The following is a 13,867-nucleotide window of genomic DNA, read 5'->3' as shown; positions in this document are numbered from 1 at the left end:
TTTATAAATAATAATAATATTAATAATGGGAATTATATTTACACCTGCATGCACTTTGTAAAAAAGAAATGCATTTGACAGACACTTATCCAAAACATCTTGTGTTAACAACATTTTTATTGTAACAGTATCCATGATTACAAGCACAGACCTCTGAAATCCTCGAAGCAGCATATACTGGAAAATACTAACAGTCAAGTACATAACACTCAAAAAAATAAACAGCATCAGAAACACTTAACAATAACGGTTTCTGCTACTTTGATTTATTCTTACAGTAATAGCCCAAATTTCGCTTTTCGGCATAACAGTTCTGTTGATACTGTCACATCTTGACCTGAACTATTAGTAGATTTACTATGGAAGATTAGGTGGTCCTAACTGTAAATAAGACCATACTTATAGTTTCAGTTCAATGGGTTTCTGAAGTTTTTCCCAGCAAAGCGAGCTTTATCTCCCAGTTCCTCTTCAATTCTGTGCATCAAGAAAGCAAATCATGAGTAAAAGATATTCTTCTCACAAATGCACAGTATGAAGAACAGGTGTGCAGAGAACCACTGAGATTTTATATGATTGTGTTTGTATGTTTAAAATCAAACGATCCTTGGACAATACATTTGGATTTGGATAAAACAAGTGTTGACTTACCTGAGGATCTGGTTGTACTTTGCCAAGCGCTCAGAACGACACGGGGCTCCTGTTTTAATCTAAATGAATGGAAAATCGTGGATACAACAGTGAGGTAATTGTAAACTGAAATGCATTAATTAAAAGGCAATCTAAATGAAGACCACATATCAGAAAAATACATTGTACCTGTCCAGTGCAAAGTCCCACAACTAGGTCAGCAATGAAAGTGTCCTCCGTTTCCCCCGAGCGATGACTCACCATTACACCCCAACCACTGGATTGAGCAATCTTACATCTGTTGGGTGACATTTAAGAAATTGTTCACAAACGTGTTGTACAACGCATAACTTTGGCACACTATAGGCCCAAAAATAATCTGCAGACATATTCCATTTGTGGGTAAAAATCTGTGTATTGATAAAACAAGGAGTTTTGAACTCACGCCTGCAGGGATTCAGTAACGCTACCAATCTGGTTGACTTTAAGCAACAGGCAGTTGCAAGCCTTGCTCTCCACTGCTTTAGCAATGCGTTTAGGGTTGGTAACTGTGAGATCATCTCCCACCACCTGAACGTCTGTGCTGTTAGTAAGATTTGTCCAAGCCTCCCAGTCATCCTGGTCAAAGGGGTCCTCAATAGAGACCACTGGAGTAGTGATAGAAGACAAAAAAAAATGAGATTAACCTCACTGTTCTCCCACGATCACGTATGCCCAATGCTTTATCTAAATAAGTCATTACAATCCCAAAGATGAAAGGAGGAAATGACTGATGGGTACCTGGGTAGTCCTGAATAAAACTTTTGTAGAGGTCAGCCAGTTCATCAGGGCTGATATAACGACTGGGGTCATCAGGAGACTTAAAATCCAGGTCATACTTCCCATCACGATAGAACTCTGACGCAGCCACATCCATGCCAATCACAATCTCATTTGTGTATCCAGCTTTACTGATGGCATTCTTCAACAGCTCCAAGGCTATCACAAAAACGTGATGAAGTAAAACGCTTAGGTGAAGACATTAAATTTTTTAAGTGTCAGTGAGATTTTATTTGTTTTTTCTACCTTCCTTATTCTCCAGGATGTTGGGTGCAAATCCTCCCTCATCGCCAACATTGGTGGCATCCTTGCCATACTTTTCCTTAATAACGTTCTTCAGATTATGGTAGACCTCTGCCCCGATGCGCATGGCCTCTTTAAAGCTACTAGCCCCAACAGGCAGTATCATAAATTCTTGCATGGCCAACTTATTGCCTGCATGTGAGCCACCATTGATCACATTAAAGGCCTTCACGGAAACAGAAAAAAAAAACTTAATTCAACTATAAAATTTTACCACATAAGGGCAAAGGAACATGTATCTGATGCTTTTTTAGTATGATTGCAAATATCAATGTGCTCTAGTCCTCACCGGGACAGGCAGGATGACCTCTGTGTTTCCAGCAAGGTCAGCGATGTGGCGATAGAGAGGAACACCTTTTTCTGCCGCCCCAGCCTTGCACACAGCCAGGGACACACCCAGGATGGCATTTGCTCCAAATTTAGCTGACGTTTAAAAGCAAAAATATTATTTCACAATCATAAGATTCAATCATAACTACTTCAAGTATGCTTGTTATAAGTATATAGAGCTCAGTGGTTAGAGCATGGCGCTAGCAATGCCAAGGTCGTGGGTTTGATCCCAGGGATTGCACATCATCAGAAACAAATGTATAGTATAATGCAATGTAAGTCGCTTTGAAAAACAACTGCCAAAACGCGTTAACGTAAAATAAGTATTTTTTATCATATCATTTGTGGTGTATCTGCATTTTTCGTTATAATATCTCAAACACAAGTTTGCCTGAGCAAATAACATAAAGAGGAAATCTTTTAATGTGATGTCCATACCCTTTCCTATTGTTAAATGTGTAAACATAGAAATATTATGAATTACACTTGTTTTCAGTTCCATCCAATTCCAGCATGAACTGGTCAATCTTCTCTTGCTCAATTACAGTGATTCCCTATGTGGCCAAGAAAGAGAAAAACAGACAAAGATCACAACTAACAATTAAAATTTTCAATGAGTACTTCTTACTGCAGATTTTAAAATACTCACATGGCTGATCAGTGCAGGTGCAATCGTTTTATTCACATGCTCAACAGCCTTTGATACACCTGAATTGCATAGAAAAAGACAGCAGATACATAGAACATAGGATTACATCTATGTACTATGAATTAAATAATTTATAATAACTAAATGTTTGTGTTTAAAGCTTTATATTGAGTCATGCCTGTATTAAAAAACCTACAATTTCTTGCTTGGTTCAGCGGTTTAAGTATGCCTTACAGCATTCAAGCAAAAACATTCCATTTAGTGCATAAAATAATATTAAAATACCAGAAATATCAGTGCATCATTCACTGTTGTGATTTGCATGCTCGACAAGCATTGAACAAATGTACACATAAAATAATTTGGCACTGGCTTGCTCATGCCATGCAAATTAAGATCAACCAAATCAAAATATAAAATTGAAAACGCATTAGTTCCAGTAAATTTTCACTTGTCCACAAAGTACCTGTTCACACAAGGCCGAACCTGTATTTAATCAGTACATGTAATAAGTCCACCTTTCCAGTCTAATAGAAAAAGAGATCCGAGGAGAGAAAATGACATAGGTCTGAAAATAAATCTTCCTTTTACAAACATCAAGAGTATATTTAAGATGTAAAGTTACCTTTCCCCAGGTAACGGGACTTATCATTGTCTCTTAGCTCTAAAGCTTCATAGATTCCAGTAGATGCCCCACTTGGGACAGCAGCTCGAAACAGACCTGATGAAAAAAACAGCAAAATTAGGTGTGTATATTAACTTAAGTTCAGAACACCAAACCAACCTCACATGAGTCTCTTTTGACCTAGTTTGAAAAGAAACTTGGTTTGAAAAGAAAAGTCCAAGGGAATCACCTTTTTCTGTGTAGAGGTCCACCTCCACAGTGGGATTACCCCTAGAATCAAAAATCTCACGGGCATGTATTTTCAGGATAGACATGCTTCTGAAAAATAAACAAAGGTTAGATAAGAAAATGTATAGTGTTGGGCATAATTATCTGTGAAAAGTATATAAACATGAGGATACACAGGAACTCATCACCCGTGTACAGTAATCCAGAAGTGACCCAAAACTGTCAAATCATCTTGCCTTATGTGTCTGGATAATAGTTGATTATTAGCCCAAAGTGGGAAAACATCTGCATTTTAATTACAATTTGAAAAATAATTAGACTTTTTAACCAAATATAAGAGTCATAGCTTTCAAGCGTGCACATCACATTGTGAATTGAAGGATGTTCACGAGAAGCTCAGGTCTAATGTAATTGGCTTAGCAGCTGTCGTTCACTGCTCATCATGCGATGAACCGAGGAGAAAAAAAACTTGAATCGACTAACTTAGTCCAAACGTTTTTCGCAGAAATACAAAAGACTCGTCGAATTAACCATATTATTTGTCTGGTATTATGGGTGCTAACGGCCTGTTTCACAAGCACACATTTCCTGTCTCGTGTCTTCAAGGAATCGTATCTTTGTCGTATAGTTTGTTCTACAAATATTTAATCTCATTACAGCTCGTATGAAAATGTGTGGGCGTGATGGAAAACACGACACATCGCTGACAGCACGTCCTCAATGTCACGTGCCTATTCAAGGTAATTACATTATGAGAGTCATGATCAAATCGAACGTGGTAATATCGTGTTAATGCTTTTTGTTTAAAAAACGTACATGATATATTACAAACTTGCAATAACATATTTACAAAGGATACTGCGACTTCCCAAGACTACATCAAAGAACATTTGCTATATTAAAATATTTGCAATGTTAACTAAATTTGAGTTATAGTAAAAAACGCACTGTTTCTTACCTCGGACCGGTGTAATTGAAGGACAAATTGAAATAATCTGCGTGAATTAAACTGCTTGATGTTTCAGGCTCAAGTTCAACCTCACAGCCAGCGGCCTTGTAGAGAGAAGATCAGTCAGTATGCTCACTGCACACCGTCATTCATTTGGGCCCATAGAAATATACTAACCTAGTAGAATCTAGAATGGCACACCATTCGAACGGAAGACAAAGTGGGCGGGGCTTGGTGACCCGGATGTTGTACCTCATTGGTCAGATACAAATGACGGAATAAACATTTTCCTGTAAAATGAGAATTGAAATTGCTGTTCAAATGTCACATTGTCATTATATAGGTGATAATTACTGTACAGACCCCTGCAGAAGCAGACTGTATTGACACATGCTACCTGTTAATTTAATCAATGCAGTCGACGATTTACCAATCCCAGTGATTTATGATCGTTAGATACATTTTATTATAAGATGATTGTCAGTGGACAGTCTTTGAAATGAATATATTCAATAAAATTCAAAGATTATAGTTTTAGATAAAAAATATGTGCAGAAAGACAATAGATAATCTAGGATTTGAATGAACGTTGATTCAAAATGTGACTTTATCAGCCATATTGCGCCCCCCAAAGAACTCTGCATAATTGTTACCGCGTAGCCGTAAAGCAACATTTGTCTAACTTGTCATAAAGTAGTCTGTTCTCCAGTAATGTACAATTCAATAGAAAACGTATTTGTCTCAGGAATACTGTTATAGTCTTCATGACAAATTTTTAAATAGGTTAAATGCCTGTAAAAGTCGTTCAGCATTTTATTTTCCAAACCGAGCCATCGTTGTAGGCTACACACACACACACACACACACACACACACACATTCACAGACACTCACAGACAAATAAGCAACATGAATAATATTATAAACTGTTTGGGGGGGGTGATGCAACAACACAAGGCACAAAAGAGTGTTTTTGTGTTGGAGAATCCTGGCAACTCATTCCCTTGGGCCAATAATCCCTCAGGTCACTGACCCCACTCCTCCTCCCTCCCTCTTGTCAACTCTCTCTCTCTAACGTCCCTCCCACACAGATGAACTTCACCTCTCTCTCTCTCTCTCTCTCTCTCTCTCTCTACTGTCCCTCCCACACAAATGCACTTCCTCTCTCTAAACACTCTTATTCTTCCTAGAATCGGTTGCCAGTCCGTCTGAATTAGTTTAGATTTGGCTCACATGGAGTTTCGGTTCCCTTGTGCACATGTTGTTTGGTAAAACTGCTTGATGTTGTTTTGGTTGCTTCTCTCAGGTACATGGTTTGTCAGGGGGCTTTCCTGACAGCCATATGATCCCCATGTTCTTCCATCCTTTCACCTCACAAATCAGACCTCCGGGATCTCATTATCAATGCACACAGATTGTGGATATAGTGAAGCAACGACCTGTTGCCGGGGAAACACTGCTGCCCCTGTGTCCCAGCATGAACTCATCTAAGACTTCTTCGATCTTTTGTCTAATGTTTTGTCCATATTCTAAATTGTGAGTTATTAGTAGAATTCTCTTTCAAGATATCTCCATTTCTTAATTTAAAAAAATTTCATTAACTAATTTAAAGCACTTTTTATAGATGCATTATATTATAAACAAATTAATTAATTAATTAATCGTTAATAGTCGATTTGTGTGAACTGCTTTTCAATTTGTTTTGCTGACTTTTGCCTCCCTGCCCTTTTGGAAATGAAACTGATGCTATTGATCCTTGACACGTCATCGAGCCGGTTGTGAACAGACCTTAAACATTTAATTGTCCCGTTAAAATGTTAAACATTACATTAAATACAACACTATTGACTAAAAGAAGAATTCAGTTGTGCATTTATTTACAAAAAAGTAGCCTTATTTTTTAAATCTACTGATAAAATGACTTTTTCGATCTACAAAAATGTTTAGTTGAAGGTTGACTATTTAAAAATAATAGGCTTTACCCTTATTTTGAGTTTCTTATAGTTAAATATTTTTTGTTAATTTGTTTTTTCATAGAATATTTGTTTAGTTAGTACTTGTTTTAGTAAAAAAAAACACACATTACAATTTCAAATTCTAGGTCAGTCTGAATTTTATAGTCAAATGGACTGAATCTATTAAAAGGAACATATGATTCATACCTTGTTTTCTCAATATAGAATACAAACCTTGCATCATTATTCTCAAACAATCAGAGTTATCTATTTTAATTCTGATTATTCATGTGTGAAATAGTTTCTTTTTACAATCATTTTCATAGCCTTTTATCTAAAATCAGGTAGGCAGTATATAAAAAAAGATAAGTAATATATAAAAGTGCTATAAAAAGAACAAAGTATGTGTTAGTTGCTCTTTAAAAAGCAACTTTTTTTATTTCTGCTTTTAACGTAAAATGTATTTGTTGCCTCAACAAAGATTATTATCAGCGTAAACATTAGAACACTGGACTATTTATTTATGTTTTTCAAATTTCTGATTCCGAATAATCTTTTTAAAACACTATTTATAATTTTATGATGAACATAAGAAAAAAATTTAAGTCAAATAAAGTAAAGTAAAGTAAAGGAGGCTAATTCTTGTCTCCAGCCCTATGAAGACTGACCCAGAACAAGAGACAGAGTATTAGGCGTGGTCTTTTTGAAGGTTAAAAGCTTTCCTCATATGTGTACTCAGAAACACGGCCCTGCCACAATGAACTAACCAATCACAGAGCAGAAGACACACCTGCTCATAGAAGAAGAGAAAGGATTGGTTGCAGCGTAAAAATGACACCTGGGCAGGGCTCCAAGGTGTACCTGAAAACCTAGATGTTTTGTAGGAACAGTTTCTTCGCTTCAGGAGCTTTAGGAGATTGTGTTTCTTGTCGTGTTTGAGAATCCATTCCCATTGTCCCTTTCTTCACCGGCATCTTCATCAACGTCCTTCAGACAGGTTCGGTCGAAAAAGCAGTCATACCTTTAACAACTGGAAAGAACAGGAAGTGATCTTCTTCATCTAAAGCAGCGCTGCGACACAATGGCATCTCTTGTCTATGATTCCAAACTGAATGACCGCAACAGGAATTTATAGGGTAACTAGTCATTTTTGTTCAACAATTTTAGCAAATTTAACTGCCTATTTGATCATTTTGTATATATCTGGATTAGTACAAAAATAAAAAAGCTGCTTTAGACTATAATGTAAACCATTACATAAGACTGAACAAGACAATATAATTTGTGTTTTTGTGTTGTTGTTTCTTTAAAGATGTTTCTTATCTGTAAGTACAAATTGAATAATGTATAATATTTAGGGTGAAATCATTGTATTCTTGTTTTAGCTGTAAAATCATTAAGTTGTATGACCCATAAAGGATTATTGGTGCTCGACATGTTAACTTCCGTAATATGTCAAACCTGTTTGATCAGTTCAAAACAAAGGGGCACGAAACAGAATAAAATGAATTTGCAAAGCATTTAAAGAAATTATATACCACTTCATTAAACCGTACTTTTTAACGCTTCATTAAATAGAAATGTACTGTACAGTTTAAAATGACTTGTTTTATATTAGATGGGCTGTATAAATATTTAGAAAGCAATAGACGCACACCCATATAACATCTCACAGGTAATAGTTGTGCTCATATGGGGAAAACATAATAACTCTCTGTTTGCTTGTTTCAATAGTGAGTTATATGGTCTCATCTAATGTACAGGTGAGAGGTCAGTCAGGTGCACGCTCAGGTGTAAGTGACAAAAGATCAGCCATTTTGATTAGCATGACTAAGCGCTTTCCTTGCCACCTACACTGTTTGGTTGAAATGGGATTTGAAGGGTGACACAATTTGTTTTGATGAAGAAGCAACCAATTAATTTAAGTCTCCCAGGCCAGTGGTTCCTCCAGTGATGTCTCAGAGGTTACGGTTGCCAAGGAAGCAAGGCATCGATTAACATGGCATACACGTATGAAATAAACCTTTGGGGTTGGATTGTGTATATAGTGAAACTATAAAGGGTCAAGTGGGAATGGACAAGAACTGCAATGTGCTTATAAAAAAGAACTGTAAGTCTATTGTACGATAACATTTCCATTTCCATTTAGCAATCTCACAATGCTAAGATCTACTAAAATAACCTACAAAGAAATCCACAAAGAAAGACTATTCAAATGGATCATTTGGATGTCCGTCTCCATCTTACAAGGCAGTTTTGGATGTCATTTGTTTCTCTAATACTGCCTGGTAATGATGCAGATGGACGTCTACACGCATCGTTGGAATCACTTTGCATCTGGGTGTGGACTGCCAAAATATGTAAATACACACAAATCCACAATGGAAAGTGTGTCATATCAAAATATCTATTCTTCAGGTTGAACCTTATCATTTGTTTTGATTTGGATATTTTCATGTCAAAGAAGTCCACGTCATCGCCTCTAGGGTACATCTTACCCGACAGTGCTTGGCTGTGTATTGAGGTTCTAACACTGTCTGGTAACGATGCATTCTGGGGGCTTTATTACCAGAAGTCTTGAAATTCTTTTCGAAGAATATAAACGCAAAATGTAGTATCAGTTTAGAATGAGTTCAAATAAAGGAATAATATAATAGGCCTAAATAAATGAGTGAAGGAAAAAGGGTATAAATTGTCTGTACATATATACATACTATATTTATCTCATTATTGTCAAGGGATTCCAACAGCCATCAACATAGTTTGAAACCCTACCCTGTTTCGTAGAAATACCTACATGAATGTCATAAAAGTATTTCCTCCACAATCACACGCCCTCTAATGTGTAAGTCAATGATGGGTTCATCCTGTCTTTCTAGTGTCTTATTGTGTTCATGACACATGAGATCTGAGTGAGAAAAGCATTATTTGAACTCCTACGCTGTTCACTTTTTCCATTCACTGTGTGAAAAGGAAGTAAAATATAAAATGCTCCAAAGCATTCTGTATGTGAATAAGTCAGGGTCAATATCAATAGTTTAATACAACCTAACTTTCATAGCTTATTACATCTATGGGTGACACGTGTTACTGATTCTTTGGGTTTACTACAGTATACTTACGCTGTATTCTTCACTAATAAATGTTTTTACAGTTTCCTTTAAAATCTTTTTCCTGAAATATAAATGCTTGAATTCTGCCATTCTCTTTACATCTGTTTTCTTCTCTCCTACAGTCACATGATTACAGAACCTATCTTCTGCCTCTCCGCTGCAGTAAAATCCTTTGATTTGTGCCTTACCAGGCAAGTTTAGATGTTACTATTCTGTCTAATACTGCCTGGTAATGCCATCAATCACAAGGAATTTGATCGCCATATTTCTTTTCCTTCTGCACCAACACTGCAAAATTAAACAAGGTTTTTATACAGTTTTAAGGAATGATTATACAAGTTATATCCTGCATTTCATACCTCACAGAATCTTGTCATTATAACATGCTTGTCATGAGTCTTGTCATGTTGCATTCATGTTTTGGTTAAATGTATAATGTAAATTCAACATGTATGTATAATAAAAGCAATAAAAAAATGTATTACATTCAAATATGTATTTACATTTGTGTGTTATTTTCTGAATAAATAAAATGAGGTCATTTTAATGTAAGCTATACATTTGAAAATAAAGTTTAAAACAAAAAGATGTTAACAAAGAAAATGAATAAAATGAAAAGGGAATTGTAATATGAAGAACAAAGACATGAAAGTTGAATGGTATTTCTTTCGATGAGGTATTAGCACCTAATGTACTATTGCTCTTTTATGACATATCGCTTATTGCTCCCCGAACTCTTTGTAAGTTGCTTTGGATAAAAGACTAAATGACTAAATGTAATGTAATTTCTATAGGTCACTAATAGGCAAATTGGGCAAATGTAAATTTGTGTTAGTGACCAAGCAAACTAATTTGTACAAAAGGCCATGTTTTTTTTTCTTTTTCACTGTAAAGCTCAAGATACTCTATGGATCTTAAAAAAATAAAAATAAAGGATAATATGGATGATCTGGCATTGCACAGACTTGAGTTCACGCGTACACATGAGTTCTGTAATTAAAACTGCAGTATTATTATGTTTTTTTGTTTATATATATTTAAAATAAATGTTTATATTTTAGTGGTCCTAGACTCATAAAAAACAAGTTTTGCTGTATGAGGCAACATGTTTTGTCATCCAGTCCACTAAAAGACAACATCGAGGCAACATGCTTTGTCATCCACTCCACTAGATGGCAACATTACGAATCATGCGTTCCGTTGTTTACTGCCACGAGGGAACTCGACGTGTAACTACTTTCTTCCTTATCACGCCTGCGACATATTTAAAAATAAATATTTATTTCAAAAGTATTTTAGTCAGTCAGCAAACATGTCCGGAATTCCACCGGATTCGTGGCAACCCCCTACAGTATCTGTGGAGACGACGTAAGTTGAAATATATACATATTTATAAATGAATGAGCCACCCTTTGATAACCTGGCTGATCATTGTTGTTCCTGTTTGAATAAACGATGATAAAAAGGGAAAAACATATTCGAGGTAATACAGAGTACGTTACCCTTGTGATTTTGTTATGGTAAAAGTGTAGTAACTGATTTTATTTTTTTGGCGGTTTGATTATCTGTTGCATAACCATAGTTTTATTACAAATATCGTGCTTCCCAAAACAAAAACGGTTAATAAACTTGTTCAAGTGTAGTCTATAACAAGTTATTGTGTTATAAATTATTAGGCATACTGTAACCTTTCCCAGAATCACCATCATCGTTACGTATTCTTGTTACATTTTCTTTACCAGTATGGGAACTATGGTGGTAGAACTATACTGGAATCACGCGCCCAAAACATGCAAGAATTTCGCAGAGCTGGGCAGAAGAGGATATTTCAACAACAACAAGTTTCATCGCATCATCAAAGACTTCATGGTACAAGGGGGCGATCCGACGGGAACAGGTAGGAACTATGTGATGAGAGCCAACAACACTCCTCCTTTGATGCTTTTCTTATCATACGTCCCCTTTAAATCATTGTATAGATTCCATACGCACGCTGCTAAATTAAATCTAACATGCACAGTGAATTAAATAAAAGAGTTACAACCCATCAAGCACTTTTTTGCAAAATTAGGAAGCATATTAATAAATCCTTTTTCTGCAGGTCGGGGAGGTGCATCTATATATGGCAAGCAGTTTGAGGATGAATTGCATCCGGAATTGAAATTCACTGGTAAGCAGTATTAGAGACTCGGCTCAATTTAATAATGTTGAAAACAACAGTATGAAATGTGACACAAATTTAAATATGCCTGTATTTTAGGTGCTGGGATTCTTGCAATGGCCAATGCAGGGCCAGATACAAATGGAAGCCAGTTCTTTCTCACACTGGCTCCAACACAGTGGCTGGATGGCAAACACAGTATATTCGGTCGAGTCTGCCAAGGCATGGGAGTTCTAAATCGCATTGGCATGGTTGAAACCAATAGCCAGGACCGTCCTATGGATGATATTAAGATTCTCAGAGTGACTTTACCCATCTGAGACATTTTCTGTTTTATTTTGTACAGCCATTTTCTTACATTAAACTTTCAGTTTTCATAAAACAAGGTCTCTGAAAGTTCTGGTCTATGGCCACATGGTGGTGTTATAACATTTTGTGTAGAGATTCTAGTATCTATGTGTTCATATTGCCAGATTCCACACACATTATGAATTATTTTACAAATTATTTTATAAACAAAACATAGACTGAAAGGAAACATTTTTTGTTGTTAAAAATCTAGTGCACCAATATAAAGTACACCTAAATTGAGACTAGGGCCTTTGCTTGTTTTATAACTTCTGGTCATGCAGAATTTGCAGTCCATCTAGTGGACAAAGCAGCAAGTAAGCTCACCAAAAGTTTTTGTCTTTGTTCTCTCTCATTCAGACATGTATCAGAGCAAACACTTCTTTACATTTGCAGTTTTAATGTTGACATTACATTTAATCACATTCATTTTTATTATACAAGCCTTTCTCTTCAAAAATTTATATGACTGAAATTAACATTCAACATGGGGCATGCCTGCTTTGCATTGTAAGAATGGAGAAGGGTTGCAACCGCCACATCAACAGACTGTAGGAGATCTCTGATTTGATGTCCATCTAATGGAATGACTGTCGAGGCATTTCTCTCTACGAATGGCAAACGTCTGTTGCGCCAACACAAACGAACACAGGAGAAGCTGACTGCATACCCATATATGTTATGTACATACACAGAATTACATAATTACAAGAAAATGTAAATACTGTATATAAAGAAACGTAATCAGAAAAATCGAATTGAAATCGGAATTCTTGAGACGAAACAGTAACATTAACACATATTTTCATCAGGTAGGATAGAAACATTGAGTGTAAATCACCTCATCATTTGAGCATTTTACAAGTCCATCTCTGTGTGGTACATTCATACAGAGAAAAAAACAGTTTAGAGTCAGAGAGTGCGAGGAGCTTGCAGTCTCCAGTATAGAGTCCATGCATGGGCGGCTCTCTCTTTGGCTCTCTTAAACTCCAACACATTTGAGACACATTCACATTAATTTACAGTACATCGCAGTCATTAAGCTTCACCTAAGCTTTATTACGACAACGTGATTCTACCGCCAATAAGACAGGTCGTTCAATTTTCAGTTAGGTTACTGCAAAACCCTTTTCACCTTTCCATCTCAGATTTAGATAAAACGTATGATTTAGAGAGGTGGCATTCCATAAATGAGGTTGCTTCAATGAAAATAAGAAAGAAATTTACCAACAAATGTCATAAGTGCATTTAAACTTTTTGCTGATATTTTTTAACACAGGGATTTACAGTACTGTATGCGAATGCTCACCCTGTTTCAATTTCATTGCAGTAAACCTGGGTTTGTAACTCAAATGCATCAAAGGGCTGTTCACATTTACCCTGATGATGATGTGTATGGAAGATATAAAAAAACATAACAAAACAAGTAAACAAACAAACAAAACAAAAGCATTTACACTCCAAAGCGACCCCACGATCAAAGTCAATACAGGAATCTAGTTAGTATGTGCTACTGTACCTGTAAAATTCCACTAGAGCTACACATTATTTTAAAAGTGGACGAAATCACTTATGGCACAATCGAGTTCTATATGATACCACACGTAACAAAACGACTAGATTTTTTTCCTCTCGAGCCTTCTTTAAATACACAAATAACAATGGCCTGAGAAAGATAGTAAACCCACCGCTGATCCAGTCCTTTCTGAATGCACAAACAACTGTGACTCGTATCACAGAACACGTTATCGAAGGACGCAA

The 13,867-nt window shown here is 36.1% G+C and overlaps 2 protein-coding genes across 8 annotated transcripts; one reads left to right on the top strand and one right to left on the bottom strand.

The window, feature by feature from the left end:
- Positions 1-27: 27 nt before the first annotated feature.
- Positions 28-4,798, bottom strand: eno1b (enolase 1b, (alpha)). 7 transcript variants are annotated; one of them, XM_079460477.1, is made up of 14 exons: positions 4,708-4,798; positions 4,540-4,634; positions 3,818-3,866; positions 3,583-3,671; positions 3,354-3,449; positions 2,729-2,787; positions 2,564-2,633; positions 2,039-2,172; positions 1,693-1,915; positions 1,408-1,605; positions 1,073-1,274; positions 817-925; positions 649-707; positions 28-474 (listed from the first exon to the last, which is right to left on the bottom strand). In XM_079460477.1, the coding sequence occupies exons 4-14, from the start codon at positions 3,665-3,667 to the stop codon at positions 408-410; spliced, it is 1,302 nt and encodes a 433-aa protein (XP_079316603.1). In that variant the 5' UTR covers positions 3,668-3,671; positions 3,818-3,866; positions 4,540-4,634; positions 4,708-4,798; the 3' UTR covers positions 28-407. The 7 variants fall into 7 exon arrangements, with proteins under 7 accessions (XP_079316603.1, XP_079316601.1, XP_079316602.1 ...); XM_079460475.1 differs by lacking the exon at positions 3,818-3,866 and having other exon boundaries at positions 4,708-4,783; XM_079460476.1 differs by lacking the exon at positions 4,708-4,798 and having other exon boundaries at positions 4,540-4,677.
- Positions 4,799-10,758: 5,960 nt separating this feature from the next.
- ppil1 (peptidylprolyl isomerase (cyclophilin)-like 1) lies at positions 10,759-12,348 on the top strand. Its single transcript, XM_079461139.1, has 4 exons — positions 10,759-10,965; positions 11,340-11,494; positions 11,699-11,767; positions 11,858-12,348. The coding sequence occupies exons 1-4, from the start codon at positions 10,910-10,912 to the stop codon at positions 12,076-12,078; spliced, it is 501 nt and encodes a 166-aa protein (XP_079317265.1). The 5' UTR covers positions 10,759-10,909; the 3' UTR covers positions 12,079-12,348.
- The last annotated feature ends 1,519 nt before the right edge of the window (positions 12,349-13,867 follow it).

Source organism: Barbatula barbatula (assembly GCF_947034865.1).
Source record: "Barbatula barbatula genome assembly, chromosome: 7".
Lineage (NCBI taxonomy): Eukaryota > Metazoa > Chordata > Actinopteri > Cypriniformes > Nemacheilidae > Barbatula > Barbatula barbatula.
This window is presented reverse-complemented; position numbering and strand designations above follow the sequence as displayed.